Source organism: Vipera ursinii (assembly GCF_947247035.1).
Source record: "Vipera ursinii genome assembly, chromosome: 3".
Classification (NCBI taxonomy): Eukaryota; Metazoa; Chordata; class Lepidosauria; order Squamata; family Viperidae; genus Vipera; species Vipera ursinii.
The window spans coordinates 117,406,563-117,423,911 of NC_139516.1; the positions used below are offsets into that span (position 1 = coordinate 117,406,563).

At 39.8% G+C, this 17,349-nt stretch overlaps 1 protein-coding gene across 2 annotated transcripts in view; it reads left to right on the top strand.

Moving 5' to 3' along the window:
• The window catches only part of ALOX5 (arachidonate 5-lipoxygenase), a 97,442-nt gene that overhangs the window by 69,268 nt on the left and 10,825 nt on the right, over positions 1 to 17,349 (top strand). For both annotated transcript variants that reach the window (XM_083357544.1, XM_083357543.1), the window contains exons 11-12: positions 1,044 to 1,165; positions 12,486 to 12,586. In XM_083357544.1, coding sequence (XP_083213670.1) covers positions 1,044 to 1,165; positions 12,486 to 12,586 — 223 coding nt within the window. The remainder of the gene's footprint in view (positions 1 to 1,043; positions 1,166 to 12,485; positions 12,587 to 17,349) is intronic.

Below are 17,349 nucleotides of genomic sequence, written 5' to 3' on the forward strand. Positions count from 1 at the left end.
TTGCCCCCAACAATCTGGGTCCTTTATCTTTCAAAGTTTTAGCAATTCCCCCCAGCTTGGTGTCATCTGCAAATCTTTTGAGTTTCCTTTCTATCCCATTCTAGATTATTTATGAAGATATTGAACAGTATTTACCTTAAGGTATCCACTGCATGCTTCCCTCCATGTAAATGTAGCTCCATTGCAGACTATACGCTGGCTGCATTTGCTCAGCCGGTTGCAAATCCCTTGGATAGTGGTACTATCCATTCCATATTGTTCTATCTTAGCAAGAAGTAGGGTGTAAGCTTATTTTGTCAAATGCCTTGCTGAAACCCTTATGAGCTATGTCCATATTGTTTCCTTACCCACTAATGTAATCACTTTATCAAAACACACAGTAAGTTTTGTTAGAATTAGAATAGAACAGAACAGAACAGAACAGAATAGAGCTGGAAGGGACCTTGGAGGTCTTCTAGGGTACTGATGGAGCTGACAGATGTGATCTCAGAACCACTGAACAAAATCTTTCAGAGCTCCTAGAATACAGGAGAACTGCCAGAGGACTGGAAAAGAGCTGATGTGATTCTAGTCTTTAAGATGCGGGGAAAGGTGGATCCAAGAAACTATAGACCAGTGAGTTTGATATCATCACCTGGGAAATCCTGGGAAACATAAGCAGCAGCTTTGTGAGCACCTAGAAATGAACAAGGCAATCACTAGAAGCCAGTATGGGTTTGTTTGTTAAAACAGATACATTCTCTCTGAGACAGGTAAATCCAAAATGGCAGGATAGCCTCTGTACATGTTTTTATTTCACGGTGAACCCAGGCGGATGAGAACATACATGCATACAATTGTATGCATGCAAATAATCTTTTCTCCATTTTGCTTCTGAGAAGTTAGTGTTTTTTGTAAAATTGAGACTATTATGCTAGAAATATTTTTCACAAAAATGTCCGTGTACATGTTTTCACACATAGATGAAAGTTATTAATTGGAGAAGGTTGAAAATTAAAGTGACCGTATACACTTTCATTAACTTTCTTTTATATTTTCTGAAGTTTTGCAACAGATATTGTTAACATATATTATGAAAGTGAAGAAGCAGTGTGTGAAGACGTGGAACTCCAGGCTTTTGTGAAGGACATCTTTGTCTATGGGATGAGGGGCAACAAGGATTCAGGTGATGTACAACTTCTGTTGCAGTCCAGTTCTCTGTTTTGTGTTCCAATGCACTTAAGCTGATGTAATAGAACTTTCCTCCTTTGGACCAATTCTATAGCTTATTTCTTTAATAAACAAACAAATCTCTTCCTTTTCTGACAAAAATGGAAACCTGAGGGGAAAAAATGAAAAATAAGTATATATTTTTAAAAAAATATTAAGAATATTCCATTGGTAACAGTGGAATAGGAACAATGTATATCAAAATGATAAATGACAAAGTTTCTTGGATCTCAGTTGGAATCCAAGCATGGAACAAGTATATTAGAAATGGTTGGGGAGTGTACTTATCCTGTTATCTGGGAACAGTTTGATCCTGTTTGACTTGATACAGTGCACAGAGTCCTTGACGCTGTCAGTGCAACTACCTGTCATTTAGATCCATGTCCCTCCTGGCTGGTGAAGGCCTCCACAACAGTGACCTCCAGGTAGGTTCAGGCAGTGATAATCACATCACTGCAGGATCGGATGTTCCCAGGACCTTTTAGGGAGGCTTTGATCTGCCCCCTCTTCAAGCAGACATCATTAGATTCCACCTGCTTGGACAACTTTTGTACAGATTATCACCTTCCCTTGGCAGCTTCAGAGGATTCCTGGATGAAACAGATTATCTGGACCCTTTCCAGTTTGGTTTCAGGCCTGATTATGGGACAGAAACAGCATTGGTCTACCTGTCAATGATTTTGGTGAGAACAGGGTAGGGATAGTGCATCCATCCTTGCTCTCTTTGACCTATCAGAAGCCTTTGTTATCATCAGCTATGGTATTCTTTTGGGCCAGCTGCAGGATCTGGTGGTGGGTGGCACAGTTTTGTGCTGGTTTGGCTCTTCTGGTTCTGATTGGGATTAATAGGGATCAAAAGTTCCAAATCATAGCCACTTGTGGTGTGCCACAGGGTTCAGTACTCTCTCCACTCCATTTTAATATCTACAATCTACATGAAGCTGCCAGGTGAGATCATCCACCAGCATGGGATGAGACATCATCAGTATGCTTTATATTTCTATCCCAGGTGACCTAAATGTTGCTGTTATTGCTTTCTTATGGTGGCTGGAGGTTTGGGGATCTGGATGGGGGAATTGCAAGTGCATTGGTTGCCAGTTTGCTTCTGAATCCAATTCAAAGAAATTAATTATCACCTTTAAAGTCTTTATGACATGGATCCAGTCTACCTGGGGAACTAATGGGATTGGCTCACCCCAGTTGTTTTGGCAAAAGGGGCATGCTGTGAACCCTGTAGATCAAAGAATTCTGGTGGGCAAGGCCCAGAAGAAAGGCTTTTTCTGCTGTGACTCCCATCCCTTTGAGGTGAGATCTACCCTTGTGGTCTTCCAAAACAGCCTCAAAATCCGGCCTGCCAAATGGCCTGGAGCCCTAATGGGGGCATTCCATGTTGGAGGTAGTTGGTGGACCAGAAAGATCTCACCCCCACCCCATTGTATTCTGATTTTTCAGGTATTTAATCTGTATAAAAGTTCATATTTAATGTTTCAGGTGTTTTAATATTTTGATTTTGTAAGTTGCCTAGAGTCACCTAACCATGAGATGGATGGCATATAAACTTAATAAATAAATTATAATAAAAGGTTGATGTAAAAAATGTTATCTACTATATTGGAAGGAGACCAGTAGAATCTTTTCTGACTAACAAAAGCTCATGCCTTTTAATAAGATCTGTTATTCAGAAAATATACTACCAGACTCCTTCTTGATCAGGAGACCTTATAGCACAGGTGGCAAACTCGATCACATCACATGACGTATCGTGACATATCACAATGTTTTTTGCCTTTGTGGAGATGGGTTGGGTGTGGCCTGCATGTGACACCTCCGATCTGCGGGCCACTAGTTTGACACCCCTGCCTTATAACATTCTGACTGCCCAATCTCTTCTTGAAAAGCTTTAGTGATGGTGCACCCACAACTACTGAAGGTAACCCATGTCACAGATTAATTATTCTCACTGCCATGAAATTTCTCCTTAGTTCTAGGTTGGATCTCTGTTTAACAAGCTTCCACCCATTACTTCTTGTCCTGGCCTCAGATGCTTTGGGAAATAAGTTTTCCCTCAAGTACTGGAAGACAGCTATCGCCCTTCATCCTTCTCTTTGATAGGCTAGACATGCATAGTTCTCTTAACCATTCCTCACATAGTTTGATCTAGAGACCTCTTATCATCCCTGTTGCTCTTCTCTGCACTCTTTTGAGGGTATCAACTTTTTTTTTATATTGTGATGACCAGAACTGGTTGTGGGATCTCACTAGTGTAGTATAAAGTGGTACTATCACTTCACATAATCTTGCAGCCTTGGAATGCATTGGTTTTTTGGCAGTTGCAGCACATTCTGACTTATACTTAAGTGGTGGTCCACTAGGACACCTAGATCCCTCTCACAGTTGCTACTATTGAGCCAGATACAATCTATTCTATATCTGTGCATTTGGTTTTTCTTGCCTATGTTTAGGACCTTACTTTTCTTTTCACTGAAATGATTTTGTTGCATAGGGTCCAGTATTCAGATCTGTTAAGATGCTTCTGAATCCTGAGTCTATCTCTATTAGCTATTCCCCCCAGCTTAGTGTCATCTGCAAATTTGATGAGCTCCCCTTCTACTCCCTCATCTTGACAATTGATTAATATGTTGAAGAGTACTGGGCTTAAGACAGAACCTAGAGATATCCCACTGCATTCCCTCCATGTAAATGAAGCTCATTGAGGATTACCTGCTGAGTGCAGTTGGGCAACCAGTTGTAAATCTTTTTTTAAATATGTTTTATTGGTTTTTAACATAATCACCTTAATATTTAGTAAACAGTGCATTGTCTGGGTTTGTATTTAAAAAAAACAATAACAAATAATTTCTATTCTATAGTCCATATAATGGCTTTTCTTGATTTTATCTTCTTCCAATAACATTCTCTTTTGCCAACTTTAGATTAATGCAGTTCTTCTTATTTGAATAAATGACAATTAAATGTAGACTTTTTCTCATGTTTCTGTGAATAATAAGCACCTCAATATAAAGCTTCTTTTCTAATTGATCATGATTGCCTCATCACAGATCCTGTTTACAAAATTCTTATTTAGATTTGTTTTCCCTACAATATTCAAAACATTCTTACTGATTAAGATTTTCTCAAAATTAGTTACACTGAAGTATTTAAATCTTTTTTCTCATACAAGCCATCCCAACACTTTTACATTTCTCATATCTTAAGAAAAGAAAAGAAAAAAAGAGAAAATATTTCTTTTATATAAACCATCCCAACATTTTTATATTTCTCATATCAAAAAATAGAACACAAAGGAAAAAAGAAAGAAAAAATACTATGTTACTTGAGAGGTTCATCCCTCTTAAACTAATCTTAATTTATATCCAAAATCTTTCTGTTTATTTAACCACATTCAAACAAATGTTTAATTTTTAAATATTCCCTCTGGTAAATCCTACGATCTAATTTTTTTTATTCTCACTTTAGCCTTTTTTTTGCCAAATATCTTTCCTGATCAATATGCTTCGCTGAATCAAAGAGTCTTCCCATAAACTTGTAAATGTTATTGCAGATACAAAAGGCAAAACAGGTATGATGTTTTTATAGGAAGGTTTTGACCCTTCATATTCACTGAAAATCTTTTCCTTTCTTTCTTTCTTGATTTCATTTACCATTTTTTGTCTCTCAAATTCTCATAGTTCCCCTGGCAGAATCCATTTTGTCAAATCTTTTTTCTTGTCCTCAAACTTATTTTGTGATTTTAGACTATAGGTTATCTTTTCCATGTCTGATATTTCCTATAAGATTTTTTCCATCTGGGTTAAGTCATATTTCCTTCTATAGTTAAATTCCATCTTGAAATCTCTCTCTGTCTCGTATTCAGTTATCTGTTTTTTCTGCTCAGTCTCTATTTTTATTTTCTGAGAGTTTTTGTGTTGTAAAGTTAAACTGGAGATGTGTTCATTTATATTTTCAAAGTTATTTTTAGTTTCCCCATAGTTTGAAATCATTGTTGTGTGAATTAGTTGCAACATAACATAAATCTCCTTCTGGAAAGTATTTGTTTTTTCTTGGTATATTCTTTCTGCAGATCTCTGATTTTCCATGATAGCCAAAAATCAGGGTTTTCCTTTCTCTGCAGACAGCTTTTGAGTCACAGTTGAGTTGGTATTTGTAATCCAGAAAGGTCATTTTTTTCTAAAGTTTATAATTCTCACTTTGTAGATAGCCCAAAATGTTTTCTTTCTTTTTTGTCACAGCTGTTCTCTGTTATTAAGACATTGAAATTCACCAAAAACAAGTTATCTTTTCCTGGACTTTGCCAGTTCCTGTAATAGAGCAAATACTGCTGTATATTTTCATCCACCACTAGATGTCAGCAGCAGTTCATTTTTCAGTAATAGACAATTGTTTCCCTCTATTTTCATGGTTTAAAAGGAAAATTTTAACAGGTTCCACTGATTTTAAACTTATTTAAATTAAGTCTTATATTCATTTCATTTCAGTATATTTCTGTTCCCCCTAAAAGGTTTAATTCGCCCCTTCTGTCTTTAGGAGGGTGGGGCAAAGATCCCCCTCCTTCTCACTTTTGGAGGCTTTTTGCTTCTTGGGGATTTTTTTCCCAGGAAATCAATTATCAAGTAGGAGAGAGACAATCAATGTTCTTACCCAGATCCAAGCACATTGTTTACAGTCAGCTTAAAATAGTGCTTTTGGGCATCAGTTGCTTGTAGCTTGGCCTAGACCAGGGGTCAGCAACCTTAAACACTCAAAGAACACTTGGACCCATTTCCCAGAGGGGAAAAAAAACCTGGGAGCTGCAAAACTTGCATGTGTGCATGCGTGCACGCAAGGGGGGAGCTTGATTGAAGAGTTTAATTAAAAAGAAATAGAGGCTGCTGTGCATGAGTTCTCTCTCTCTCTCTCTTTCTCCCTCCCTCTCCCTCCCTCTCTTTCTCTCCTTCCCTCTCTCCCTCTCTCCAATCTTCTGCTCACCCAGCAAGCTGGCTTCACGCTGTTTTCGGAGAAGCTGACACACATTCTTGTTGGGCTGTGTATTGTGATTTTCTGAGTTTGTTTCTGTCCAGATATCTTATATACCAATTTCCTCTACCATATTGAAATTTTTTTTAGGTAATCTTCTTCCTCCTTGTTTCCCTGATTTGGTGCTTTTATAGTCTAATGTCCTGTCTACTATTGCATTGAAATCTCCAATTAAGCATATATTTTGATATTCCATTACTACAATTTTTCTGTGAAGGTTTTGATAACATTCTTCTTGTTTATTATTTGGTGCATATATTGCTATCAAAAGTACCTGGTTTTTATTTAAAAATATTTCTACCATTAATATTCTTCCTTCTTCATCTGCATAAATCATTTTGGAATCTATTGTCTCTTTGACACATGTAACTACTCTTTTTTTGTTGAGCTGATGTATAATAAAGTTTTCCAAGTTTTGGATTTTTGAAAAATTTATGATGTTGGTTTTTTTATCTGTGTCTCTTGCAAACATGGTGACTTGAATGAAAGAAGCCAGAGCTCCAGTTTCCTAGTCTGATTTCGCTTCGTCTGGAGACCCAAAGAGGTCAGAAAGTCACCCTGGAGAGGAGGAAGGGAAACCTTGGGAATTTGGAGCCAATGGCGGTGGGCCTAAACCAGACATGTCAAACACAAGGCCCGGGGGCTGGATCCGGCCCGCGAAGTGGTTTCATGTGGCCCGCGAAGCCATCCTGGAAACAGTGAGGGAACGGCCTCCACTGCCTTGGCCCTGGCCCAGAGACTCTCCTTCTGCCAGAGACCCTCAGATCTGTCCTACTCCTGCCCAGGCCCCCATAGGCACCCTTGATGCAAACGATGTAGAGCTGGCCACGCCCACCCAGTAGGCCATACGCACTCTAGCTACGCCCACCCAGTAGGCCACGCCCACCCTGGCCATACCCACCCGGCCCCCTGAGGGCAACTGCAATGCTGATGTGGCCCTCAATGAAATTGAGTTTGACACCCCTGGCCTAAACGGACCAAGGAAACTCTTTAAACAGGCGGGAGAAAGGCTGCCAGCAAGTATGCAGACAGCCCAAGCCACAGACAGCCGGGAAAGAAGCAAAGAGCCACAGCAGCACCGCCGAACAGCTGACTGTCAACAACGTGTTTGATCTGCGTGAGATTCTTTATTTCTCTTCCCTATGGACTTTTACAATATAATTCCCTGAATTGAATAACTTTTAAAAGTGAAAAACCCCAGGAAGACTTGGGAAGAAGAGAGTTAAAAGCAGCGAGAAATCTGGAATGGGGGAACAAATTAAGGAATATAAAAATATGCAGAAAAGATTTGAGACTGATTGAAAATAAAAAAAATGATAATCTGTTGTTGGCTTTTTTTTTAATTTGGGAAGATTTTTTTTACTTTGTTGTGAAAGAGCATTTTAAATAAAAGTTTTACTACTGGATAGAGACACTATAACTAATGAAAGAAGATACTGCAATAATACAGAAAAATTCAGAAGAGTGATAACCTTGAAACAACACCTGTGCTAAACAAAGAACATCCTGTGTTTCTACAAAAGAAAAAAAACAAAGATTTTTTTTAACTACATCTTTCAACTTTAGACATAACTATTATAGAAACTATTTAGAGAAGGGTTTTTTTTCTCTTTTCTTCTTTTCTCTAATATTTTTGATCTGACAGAAATATTTGGATTAGACTTATGCAGTTGGTGTTTTTTTATCTTGCTGGATTACATCTTAAAGCAGTTGGCTTTTTTTTTAAAAAAATTGGATTAGCCTAAAGCAGTTGGCTCCCTTCTAAAACTGGATTATAGCCTAAAGCAGTTGGCTTCTTTTTAAATTTGGATTATAGCCTAAAGCAGTTGACTCCCTTTTAAACTTGGAATATAGCCTAATTTTTATTTATTTATTTATTTTATTTTTATTTTAATTCCATTTATATCCCGCCCTTCTCCGAAGACTCAGGGCGGCTTACAAGCTTAGCAATAGCCTTCATTCTATGTATATGCCTGCTTATTAGGGCTTTCACACACACACCCCAAGCGGCATTATTACAAAGTCAGCTTATTGCCCCCAACAATCTGGGTCCTCATTTTACCTACCTCGGAAGGATGGAAGGCTGAGTCAACCTTGAGCCTGGTGGGATGCGAACCTGCACTAATTGCAGGCAGCTGGTGTTACTTAAGGAGGCATTAGCCCACTGCTCCACCAAGGCTAAATGCCGTTGGCTCCCTTTTAAACTTGGATTTTAGCCTAAAATAGTTGGCTCCTTTTTAAAGTTGGATTATAGCCTAAAGCAGCTGGACTTTTTTTTTCTTTCTCTTCTCCCTGTGGATTTACAAAATTTGCCTGATTGAACAATGAGTGCACCAAATCTCACTAAAATAAAAAAAAAAAAACCTGCTTCTGCACCCTCTTCTGGAACATCCAGTCCAGCAAGTCAGGGAATCTATTGAAGCAATGTTACAATAAGAGAAGGCAAACAACCTTCAAAAAGAGAAGCATGCGACCTTACAATTAATGCAAGAAATGATGCAGAAGAATCATCAAGAAACGAAAAGCAATCTTGTTAAGCTGAATGAACAAATGCTTGACATAAAGATACAATTTGAGGTTCACCAACAAATGATCCTTAAAAATGAACAAAGAATTTAGAAGGTGGAAGATCAATCAGAAGATACTGGGGGAAAAATTGAAGCACTAATGAGAGAGAATGACAGATTAGAACAAGCAAATCAAAACCTAGAAGGAGCGGTCGCTGCTTTGGAAATGGAGAAGGCGGTACACTATTTGAGATTCCAGAACATACCCGAAGATAAAGAGGAAAATATAGCAGAAGTGATTATTAATCTATCAGCAAAAGCCCTAGAAATGGAAAGACCGGAGGTGCAGCAAGAAGTGGATGAAATATTTAGAATGAATTCAAGTTACACAAGGAAACACAAATTGCCCAGAAAAGTCCATGTAAGATTTATGAAGAAAACAATGAGGGATGAGATATTAAGAAGTTAGAGATGATCCATTATAATATAAAGATAAAGAAATAGTGCTGAAACAGATTCCCAAGAGAATAAGGGATACTCGAAGACAATATCATTTCTTGACTACAAAGCTGATTGCAAAAGGAGTAAATTTTAGATGGCCGATGCCAGAAGGGATTTTAATCAATTAGAATAACACAAGATATCGTTTGGACTCAGTGTGGAAGGCAGAGGATTATGATGAAAAATATAGAGCATTTCTGGGAGAAAGAACACAATATCAACAAGAGGATGGAAAAAGCCAGAAACAGACAGAACAAACAATAGAGGAAACTATTACACAGGTGGAAGAGGAAAAAGAGAAGATGAATCAAGAAGATGAGGGAATAGTAAAAGAGCAGAGGATTATGAGATCAACAAGACTTAAATATAAGTAAACCAAAATGGAGAAGGAAAATGGATTTTTTTTTTCAGTGAATATAAATGGATTGAATTCCCCATCAAAAAGTAAAAGAATTTTCAAACAACTAAGGGGAAGATTTTCACCAAGCTAGATTTGAGGGAAGCATACTACCAAGTTCGAATTAAGGAAGGGGATGAATGGGAGACTACATTCAACTGCCCTTTGGGGTGCTACCAATTTCTGGTAATGCCGTTTGGGCTGCAAGGAACAATGTGTTGTGTTCATGCAACTGATAAACGAAGTCCTACACAAACACCTGTATAAAAGGGTGCTGGTGTACTTGGATGTTATTTTAATCTATACTGAGGCCATGGAAGAACACGTAAAACTAGTGAGAGTTGTGCTAGAGAAGCTGCTAAAAGCTTGGTTGTACGTGAAGCTATCCAAATGTGACTTCTACAAGACCAGTCTAAACTACTTAGGTTACCACATCTCCAGGGAAGGGGTAGAAATGGACCCAGGAAAGGTGAAAGCAATCTTAGAATGAGAAGCCCCACAGATCAGAAGGCAACTGCAGAATTTTCTGAGGTTTGTGAACTTCTTTAGGCAATTCATTCCCACATTCATACAGATAGCTCTATCCATCAAGAACTTGCTAAAAACAGGGAAGGGGACAAAGCCCAGACCTAGTCAACCCTTGAACTGGACTGTCAAGTGCCAAGCGGCTTTCGAAAAGCGAAAGACATTCTGCCACTGAGCTGATCTTGAGACACCTGAACCCAGAGGAGCCATTTGTGACCCAGGCTGATGGCATGGCAGTGGGGGCGGTTTTAATGCAGAAAAATGGAAGGGCAGAGTTGCAATCTTGCACCTATATGTGTCGGAAATCATCTGACACTGAGAGGCGGTGAACTATCTGGGAGAAGGAGGCATATGTTGTCCACTGGGCCCTCCTCACCTGGAGACAGTTTTCAGAAGGCAGTAAAATCCCATTTGAAGTTTCGACTGATCACAAGAACTTGGAAGCACTGAAGATCCCAAGGAAACTGTCCCCTAAGCAGATCCAGTGGGTTCAATACTTCAACCGGTTCAGCTTCACCTTACGTTATTTACCAGGGGGAAAGAACTTCCTCACCAATGCCTTCTCATGCCTACCCCAAATAAGAGCAACTAGGGAAGATACAGTTAACATCCAAGCAACTTGCACCGCCGGCACCACCCTCGATCAGAAGGAGGCTCACTGATCCAGCGACTAAGAGAAGCCCTTGGAGGGGATGATTTGGTTCCAAAAGCATAAGAGAGAGTTGATGCTGATGCAAGGCTTAGCATGGAAGGGAAGTAAAGTTTATGTCCCAGCCAGCCAGAGAAGCATGGTCCTACAAAGAAATTACAATGTGAAGCAGCGAGGCACTTTGGATTTGTAAAGAACCTGCACCTTATAAAAAGGCACATTTAGTGGTCAAGGATGAAGAAGGACATAGAGTTGCCCTGTATGCACATTCTATGAAGCACTTGCCTGGGAAAACCCCTGAATTGCTGCAGCCAGTAGCCAACCCAACCCTGCCATGGGAGGAGATAACTGTGGACTTAATAGTTTAGCTGCCAGACAGTGGCGGGAACACTACAATATGGACTGTTGTTGACTTGTTCTCCAAGCAGGCACATTTCATACTGTGTCCAAACCTCCCCTCAGCCTGGCTCCTAGCAAAAATGTTCATACAGCACATTTACAGACTGTATGGAATCCCAAAGAAAATTATCTTGGACCGGGGTGTGTGTGTGTGCAGTTTGCTGCAAAGTTCTGGTGGTAGTTTGTGAGCTGATAGGCTTGTCCCAGGGGCTTAGCTCCGCTTTTCATCCCAGTACTAGTAGAGTGGCAGAACAAGCCAATTCAATGGTGGAGCAATACCTAAGGTAGATAGGTAAACTATCAGCAGATTAACTGGGCTGAGCTACTGCCTTTCGCTGAGGTTGCTTACTATAATTTGGTGCATAGCAGCACAGGACTTACCCCTTTTAATGTGGCCATGGGGTTGAGTTTGTAGCCATGCTGGAGCTCCCCCCTAGGATTCTGTCCTTTGCAACATGTAGATTTTGTTCTAAATGGGGCTATTCTTAAAGACTATCCAGAAACTTCAGCTGGTGCAAAATGCAATACTATGAGCTGTTCTGTGTGATAGAGCACTTGTTACACCTCTACTGGGTAAGATGCATTGATTACCAGTTTGTTTCTAGGTCTAGTTCACCAAGTGCTGGTGTTGACCTTTAAAACCCTACATGGCATAGGATTGGATTATTGATGGATTTCCTTTCCCCAGTTTCATCCATCCATCACACCAGATCTAAAAGAATGGAAATGTTGTCTAGGAAGCTATATTTAATAGGCACTAGGCAGCAGGCCTTTTCTGGCGTCCCTCTGGTATGGAATCTCCTCCACCCTGAGCTGAGGATGGCTTCATTGCTTTTAAGTTTCTAAGTTATGCCAGCAGGCCTGGGGACCCAAGAGATGGGTGAACTAGCAAAGTGGCTCCATTATAGTAATATTCCTTCATGTATTATTCTTGCTTTAGTTGTTTTTGTAGTTCTTTAATGACTTTAATATTTGTTGATGATAATTGTTTTAGATACTTATTGTTTTAGTTCTGTTGTATGCTGCCTAGAATCAATTGCTTCTGAAATGGTCAGCTATACAAATTAGAGGAATCAATATTGGAATTTTTCCCCCCAACATATTGGTTTGTTTTCACAACCCCCTATAAAATAATTATATTGGCTTGCTCCTAGAAGAAGAAGAATACAGAAAATTCATTTCTAGCAACTTGGGAAGGATTCTATTGTCTTCCTTCAAGTTTTAAAAGTATTTATTTTCTCTGTCTCTTTTTTCTGCTTTTCAGGATTTCCTAAGAGAATCAAAACACGGGAAAAGCTTTCTGAGTATCTTACTATAGTGATATTTACAAGTTCAGCACAACATGCAGCTGTAAATTTTGGTCAAGTAAGTTTATTTAGATGTAATCATATGGATTATAAACTTTTAAAATGGACAAAAATATAGGGGCCGGTGCTCATCTCCGTTTCAAAGCCGAAGAGCCAGCGCTTGTCCGAGGACGTCTCCGTGGTCATGTGGCCGGCATGACTAGATGCCAAAGGCGCACGGAACGCTGTTACGTTCCCACCGTAGTGGTCCCTATTTTTCTACTTGCATTTTTACGTGCTTTCGAACTGCTAGGTTGGCAGAAGCTGGGACGAGTAACAGGCGCTCACTCTGTTACGCGGCACTCGGGATTTGACCCTTCTGCAGAAAACACAAGAAAGATAGAATAAAAGGGGTGGATTTCAAATGGCACATTACAATTAATAAATTTATTGGTCACATTGGTGGCAGAAGAAAAGCAAGAAATAGTGAAAGGAGAAGAAATAAAATTATCTTTTGATCAGAAACTGGCAACTTGCAACAAAGACTGTACCCCAGAGCATACAGTCTAATTTGACCCTGAAACTGGACACAGCTAAAAAAATCAGAGTTGTTACTGTGTATATTCACAAGTATTAAGAGGCAAAGGGCTGATTAAATCTTTGAAACCTATTAACAGAATAACAGAAGGGACCTTAGAGGTCTTCTAATCCAGCCCCCAGGTCAAGTAAGGGACCCTATACCATTTCAGACAAGTGGCTCTCTAGTCTCTTCTTAAAAGCCTCCAGTGATTGAGCACCCACAATTTCTGAAGGCAAGCCATTCCACTGGTTAATTGTTCTCATTGTTAGGAAATTTTTGTCCTTATTCTAGGTTGCTTCTCTTCTTTGATTAGTTTCCATCTATTGCCTCTTGTCTTGCCTTTTGGTGCTTTGAAAAATATGTTGACCCCCTTTCGTTGTGGCACCCCCTCGAATATTGGAACACTGCTATGATGTCACCCTGGTCCTTCTTTTCACTAGAGTAGACATACCCAATTCCTGCAACCATTCTTCATATGTTTTAGCCTCCAGCCCTTTAATCATCATTGTTGCTCTTTTTTGAATTCTTTCCAGAGTCTCAACATCTTTTTTATGTTGTGGTGATCAAAACTGGATGCAGCATGCCAAGTGTGGTCTTACCAAGGCCTTATAAAGTGGTACTAATACTGCATGTGATCTTGATTCCATCCCTCTGTTAATGCAGCCTAGGACTGCATTGGCTTTTTTGACTGCTGAAACACACTGTTGGCTCATATTTAAGTGATTGTCCAGTAGGACTTAAAGATCCCTCTCATAGTTATTGCTATTGAGCCAGGTTTCAGCTAATATAAGTAACACCAGCTGCCTGCAATTAGTGCAGGTTCGCATCCCACCAGGCTCAAGGTTGACTCAGCCTTCCATCCTTCCGAGGTAGGTAAAATGAGGACCCAGATTGTTGGGGGCAATTAAGCTGACTTTGTAATAATGCCACTTGGGGTGTGTGTGAAAGCCCTAATAAGCAGGCATATACATAGAATGAAGGCTGCTGCTAAGTTTGTAAGCCGCCCTGAGTCTTCGGAGAAGGGCGGGATATAAATGGAATTAAAATAAAAAAAAAAACTAAAAAATTAATATGTACCTGTACATTTGTTTTTTCCTGCCTAAGTGTAACACCTTACTTTTCTTTACACTGAATTTCATTTTGTTAGATAGGATCCAGTGTTCAGGTTTGTCGAGATCCATCTGGATTTTGAGTCTAAAGATCTGAGTGCTGTACAAACCATATTCAATGAGTAGTGCTCAATGACACTACATCCATATGGAGAGGTGTAAGCAGTGGGGTACCACAAGGTTCCGTATTAGGCCCAGTACTCTTCAATATCCTCATAAATAACTTAGATGAGGGAATAGAAGGGGAGCTCATCAAGTTTGTAAATGACACTAAATGGTAGGAATTGCCAACATCCCAGAAGACAAGCTCATGATCTTACCTTAACAAACTTGAAGATCTTAACAAACTTGAATAATAGGCCCATTCTAAAAAAAATACATTTTAATGTGGAGAAAAGCAGTTTTACATTTAGGCAGGAAAAATCGAAGGTATAAGTACAGATTAGGCGAGACCTATCTCAAAAACAGTAACTGTGAGAGGGACCTTGAAGTCCTAGTGGATGATCACTTGACTATGAGCCAGCAGTGTGCAGCAGCCGCCAAAAGAGCTAATACAATCCTTGGCTGTATAAACCGAGGCACAGAATCAAGATCACGTGAAGTATTAGTACCGCTTTATAAAGTCCTAGTAAGACCACACCTGGAATACTGCAATCAATTTGGGTCACCATACTACAAAAAAATATGTTGAGACCTTGGAAAAAGTTGAGAGAAGAGCAATTAAGATGATCAAAGGCTGGGAGACTAAAACATATGAAGAACTGCTGCAGGACTTGGGTTTGGGTAGTCTAAAGAAAAGAAGAAATAGGGGTGACATGATAGCTGTATTCCAGTATTTGAGAGGCTGCCACAAAGAAGAGGGGGTCAAATTATTCTCCAAAGCATCAGAGGACAGGACAAGAAATAATGGTTGGAAACTAATCAAAGAAAGAAGCAACCTGAAATTTAGGAAAAACTTTCTAACAGTGAGGACAATTAACCAGTGAAACAGCTTGCCTTCAGAAATCATGGGTGCTCCATCACTGGAGGTTTTAAAGAAGAGACCTATACAGTCACTTATCTGTAATGGTATAGGTCAGGGCTTTTCAACCTTTTCACAGATTGTACCACTTTTAGGACATGACAATATTCAAGTACCACCAGTGCTTAGCAAGGTGTCAAATCTTGATGACTTAAAAAAAAGGGCGATGGTTTTGGGATTCACTGGTTAGATTCATTTGTTGTTATAGAAATGGCTAGTTTATAACATTGTGGAAAAATAAAAAGCTGAGGTTCAATGTTAATAATTCCTTCCTACTGTAACAGTGGAACTCAGAACTCAATGCCTTTTCTTTTCTTTTTCCTTTCTCCCCCTCACTTTTCCCTTTTTCTCTCACCCTTCGCTTACAACCCCTCACCCTTTGGTAGCAAAACTCTCTAGCTTGCTCTCATTCACTCACACATTGCTTGCACAAGCTTCTCTCTTGCTCTCATTCACTCACACGTTGCTTGCAAAAGCTTCTCTTGCTCCATTCACTCACATGTTGCTCGCACAAGCTTCTCTCTTGCTCTCATCCACTCACATGTTGCTCGCAAAAGCCCCTCACTCGCTCTTTCACTCACCCTTTGCTTGCAAAGGGCACTCTCTCTCTCATGACAGCTTCACTAACAAAAGCCTATTCTCTTCTCTCTCTTTCTCCGTGTTTTTTCTCCTCTCCCACCAAAACCTGCTCCTTTTATAGCTTCTCCTCTCTCTGCCTCCTCTTCCTCCTTTTCTCTTCCGGGTGCACCAGAAGCCCCAATCAGCAGGCAGCCACGCATGCAGATCCTGGGGCTTCTGCGGAGCCCTGCAGTTACAGCTGATCTCCTCCAGGCCTACGCGGTGCTGCTTTAGCTGGTTCTCTCCCCCACTACATTTGGCTAGGGGTCGCATACCACCTGTGGTATGCGTACCACCAGTTGAAAAGCCCTGGTATAGGTTCTCCTGCTTGAACAGGGGCTGGATTAGAAGACCTCCATGGTCTATTCTATTCTATTCTATTCTATTCTATTCTATTCTATTCTATTCTATTCTATTCTATTCTATTCTATTCTATTCTATTCTATTCTATTCTATTCTATTCTATTCTATTCTATTCTATCCTATCCTATCCTATTCTATTCTATTCTATTCTATTCTAGTGTTCAACAGAGACACACAGTTCTTTCCTACTCTATATTTGAACTTCATATTTTTCCAGTTGAAATGTAGAACTTCTCCCTGTTAAATTCCATTCTGTGATTTCAGTCCCATGTACAAGCCTTTTTTATTTAAATTTTAGCTATTCCATCCAGCTTTTGTCATCTGTTGACTTGGTAAGTATCCCCTCAATTCCCTCAGCTATAGCAAGGATAAAAATGCTTCCTGGGATCACTTATTTCCCTTTTTAAAAGATTGGAACATTAGTTTTTCTCCAATCATTTGTATTTTGCCCATACTCCCCATTACAAAAAAGTTGTTGAGACTTTGGAAAAAGTGCAAAGAAGAGTAACGAAGATGATTAAAGGCCTGGAGACTAAAACATATGAAGAACAGTTGCAGGATTTGGGTTTGGTTAGTCTAGAGCAAAAGAAGGACTAGGGGAGACATGATAGCAGTATTCCACTATTTGAGAGGCTGCCACAAAGAAGAGGGGGTCAATTTGTTTTCTAAAATACCAGAGGGCAGGACAAGACACAATGGATGGAAATCAAGGAGCAACCTGGAATTAAGAAGAAATTTCCTAGCAGTGAGGACAATTAAACAGTGGAACAGCTTGCCTTCAGAAGTTATGGAGTTTTTAAGAAGAGACTGGAGAGTCATTTGTTTGAGCAGGGGGCTGGACTAAAAAACCTCCAACTTCCCTTCCAGCTCTATTCTCATTGATCTGCTCTCCAGTCTTGCCATGGCACCTCCCCCACTTTCCTTCTCCACTTGTTCATAATTGGAGACAGGCATGATTTGCACAACCCCCATGGTAGATTATTTCTCCAGGTCGATTGGTAATGAAATTCTGGCTTAAGTCAGTCCAGCCTCATCTTGGGCTTTTAAGTAAAAATGATCCTTATCACCATCGGGTTGAGAAAGACATGATTTACTAGGAGCCAAATGAAATGCAGTAGTGCAAAGCCAGAATTGAAATTCATGCACCAATT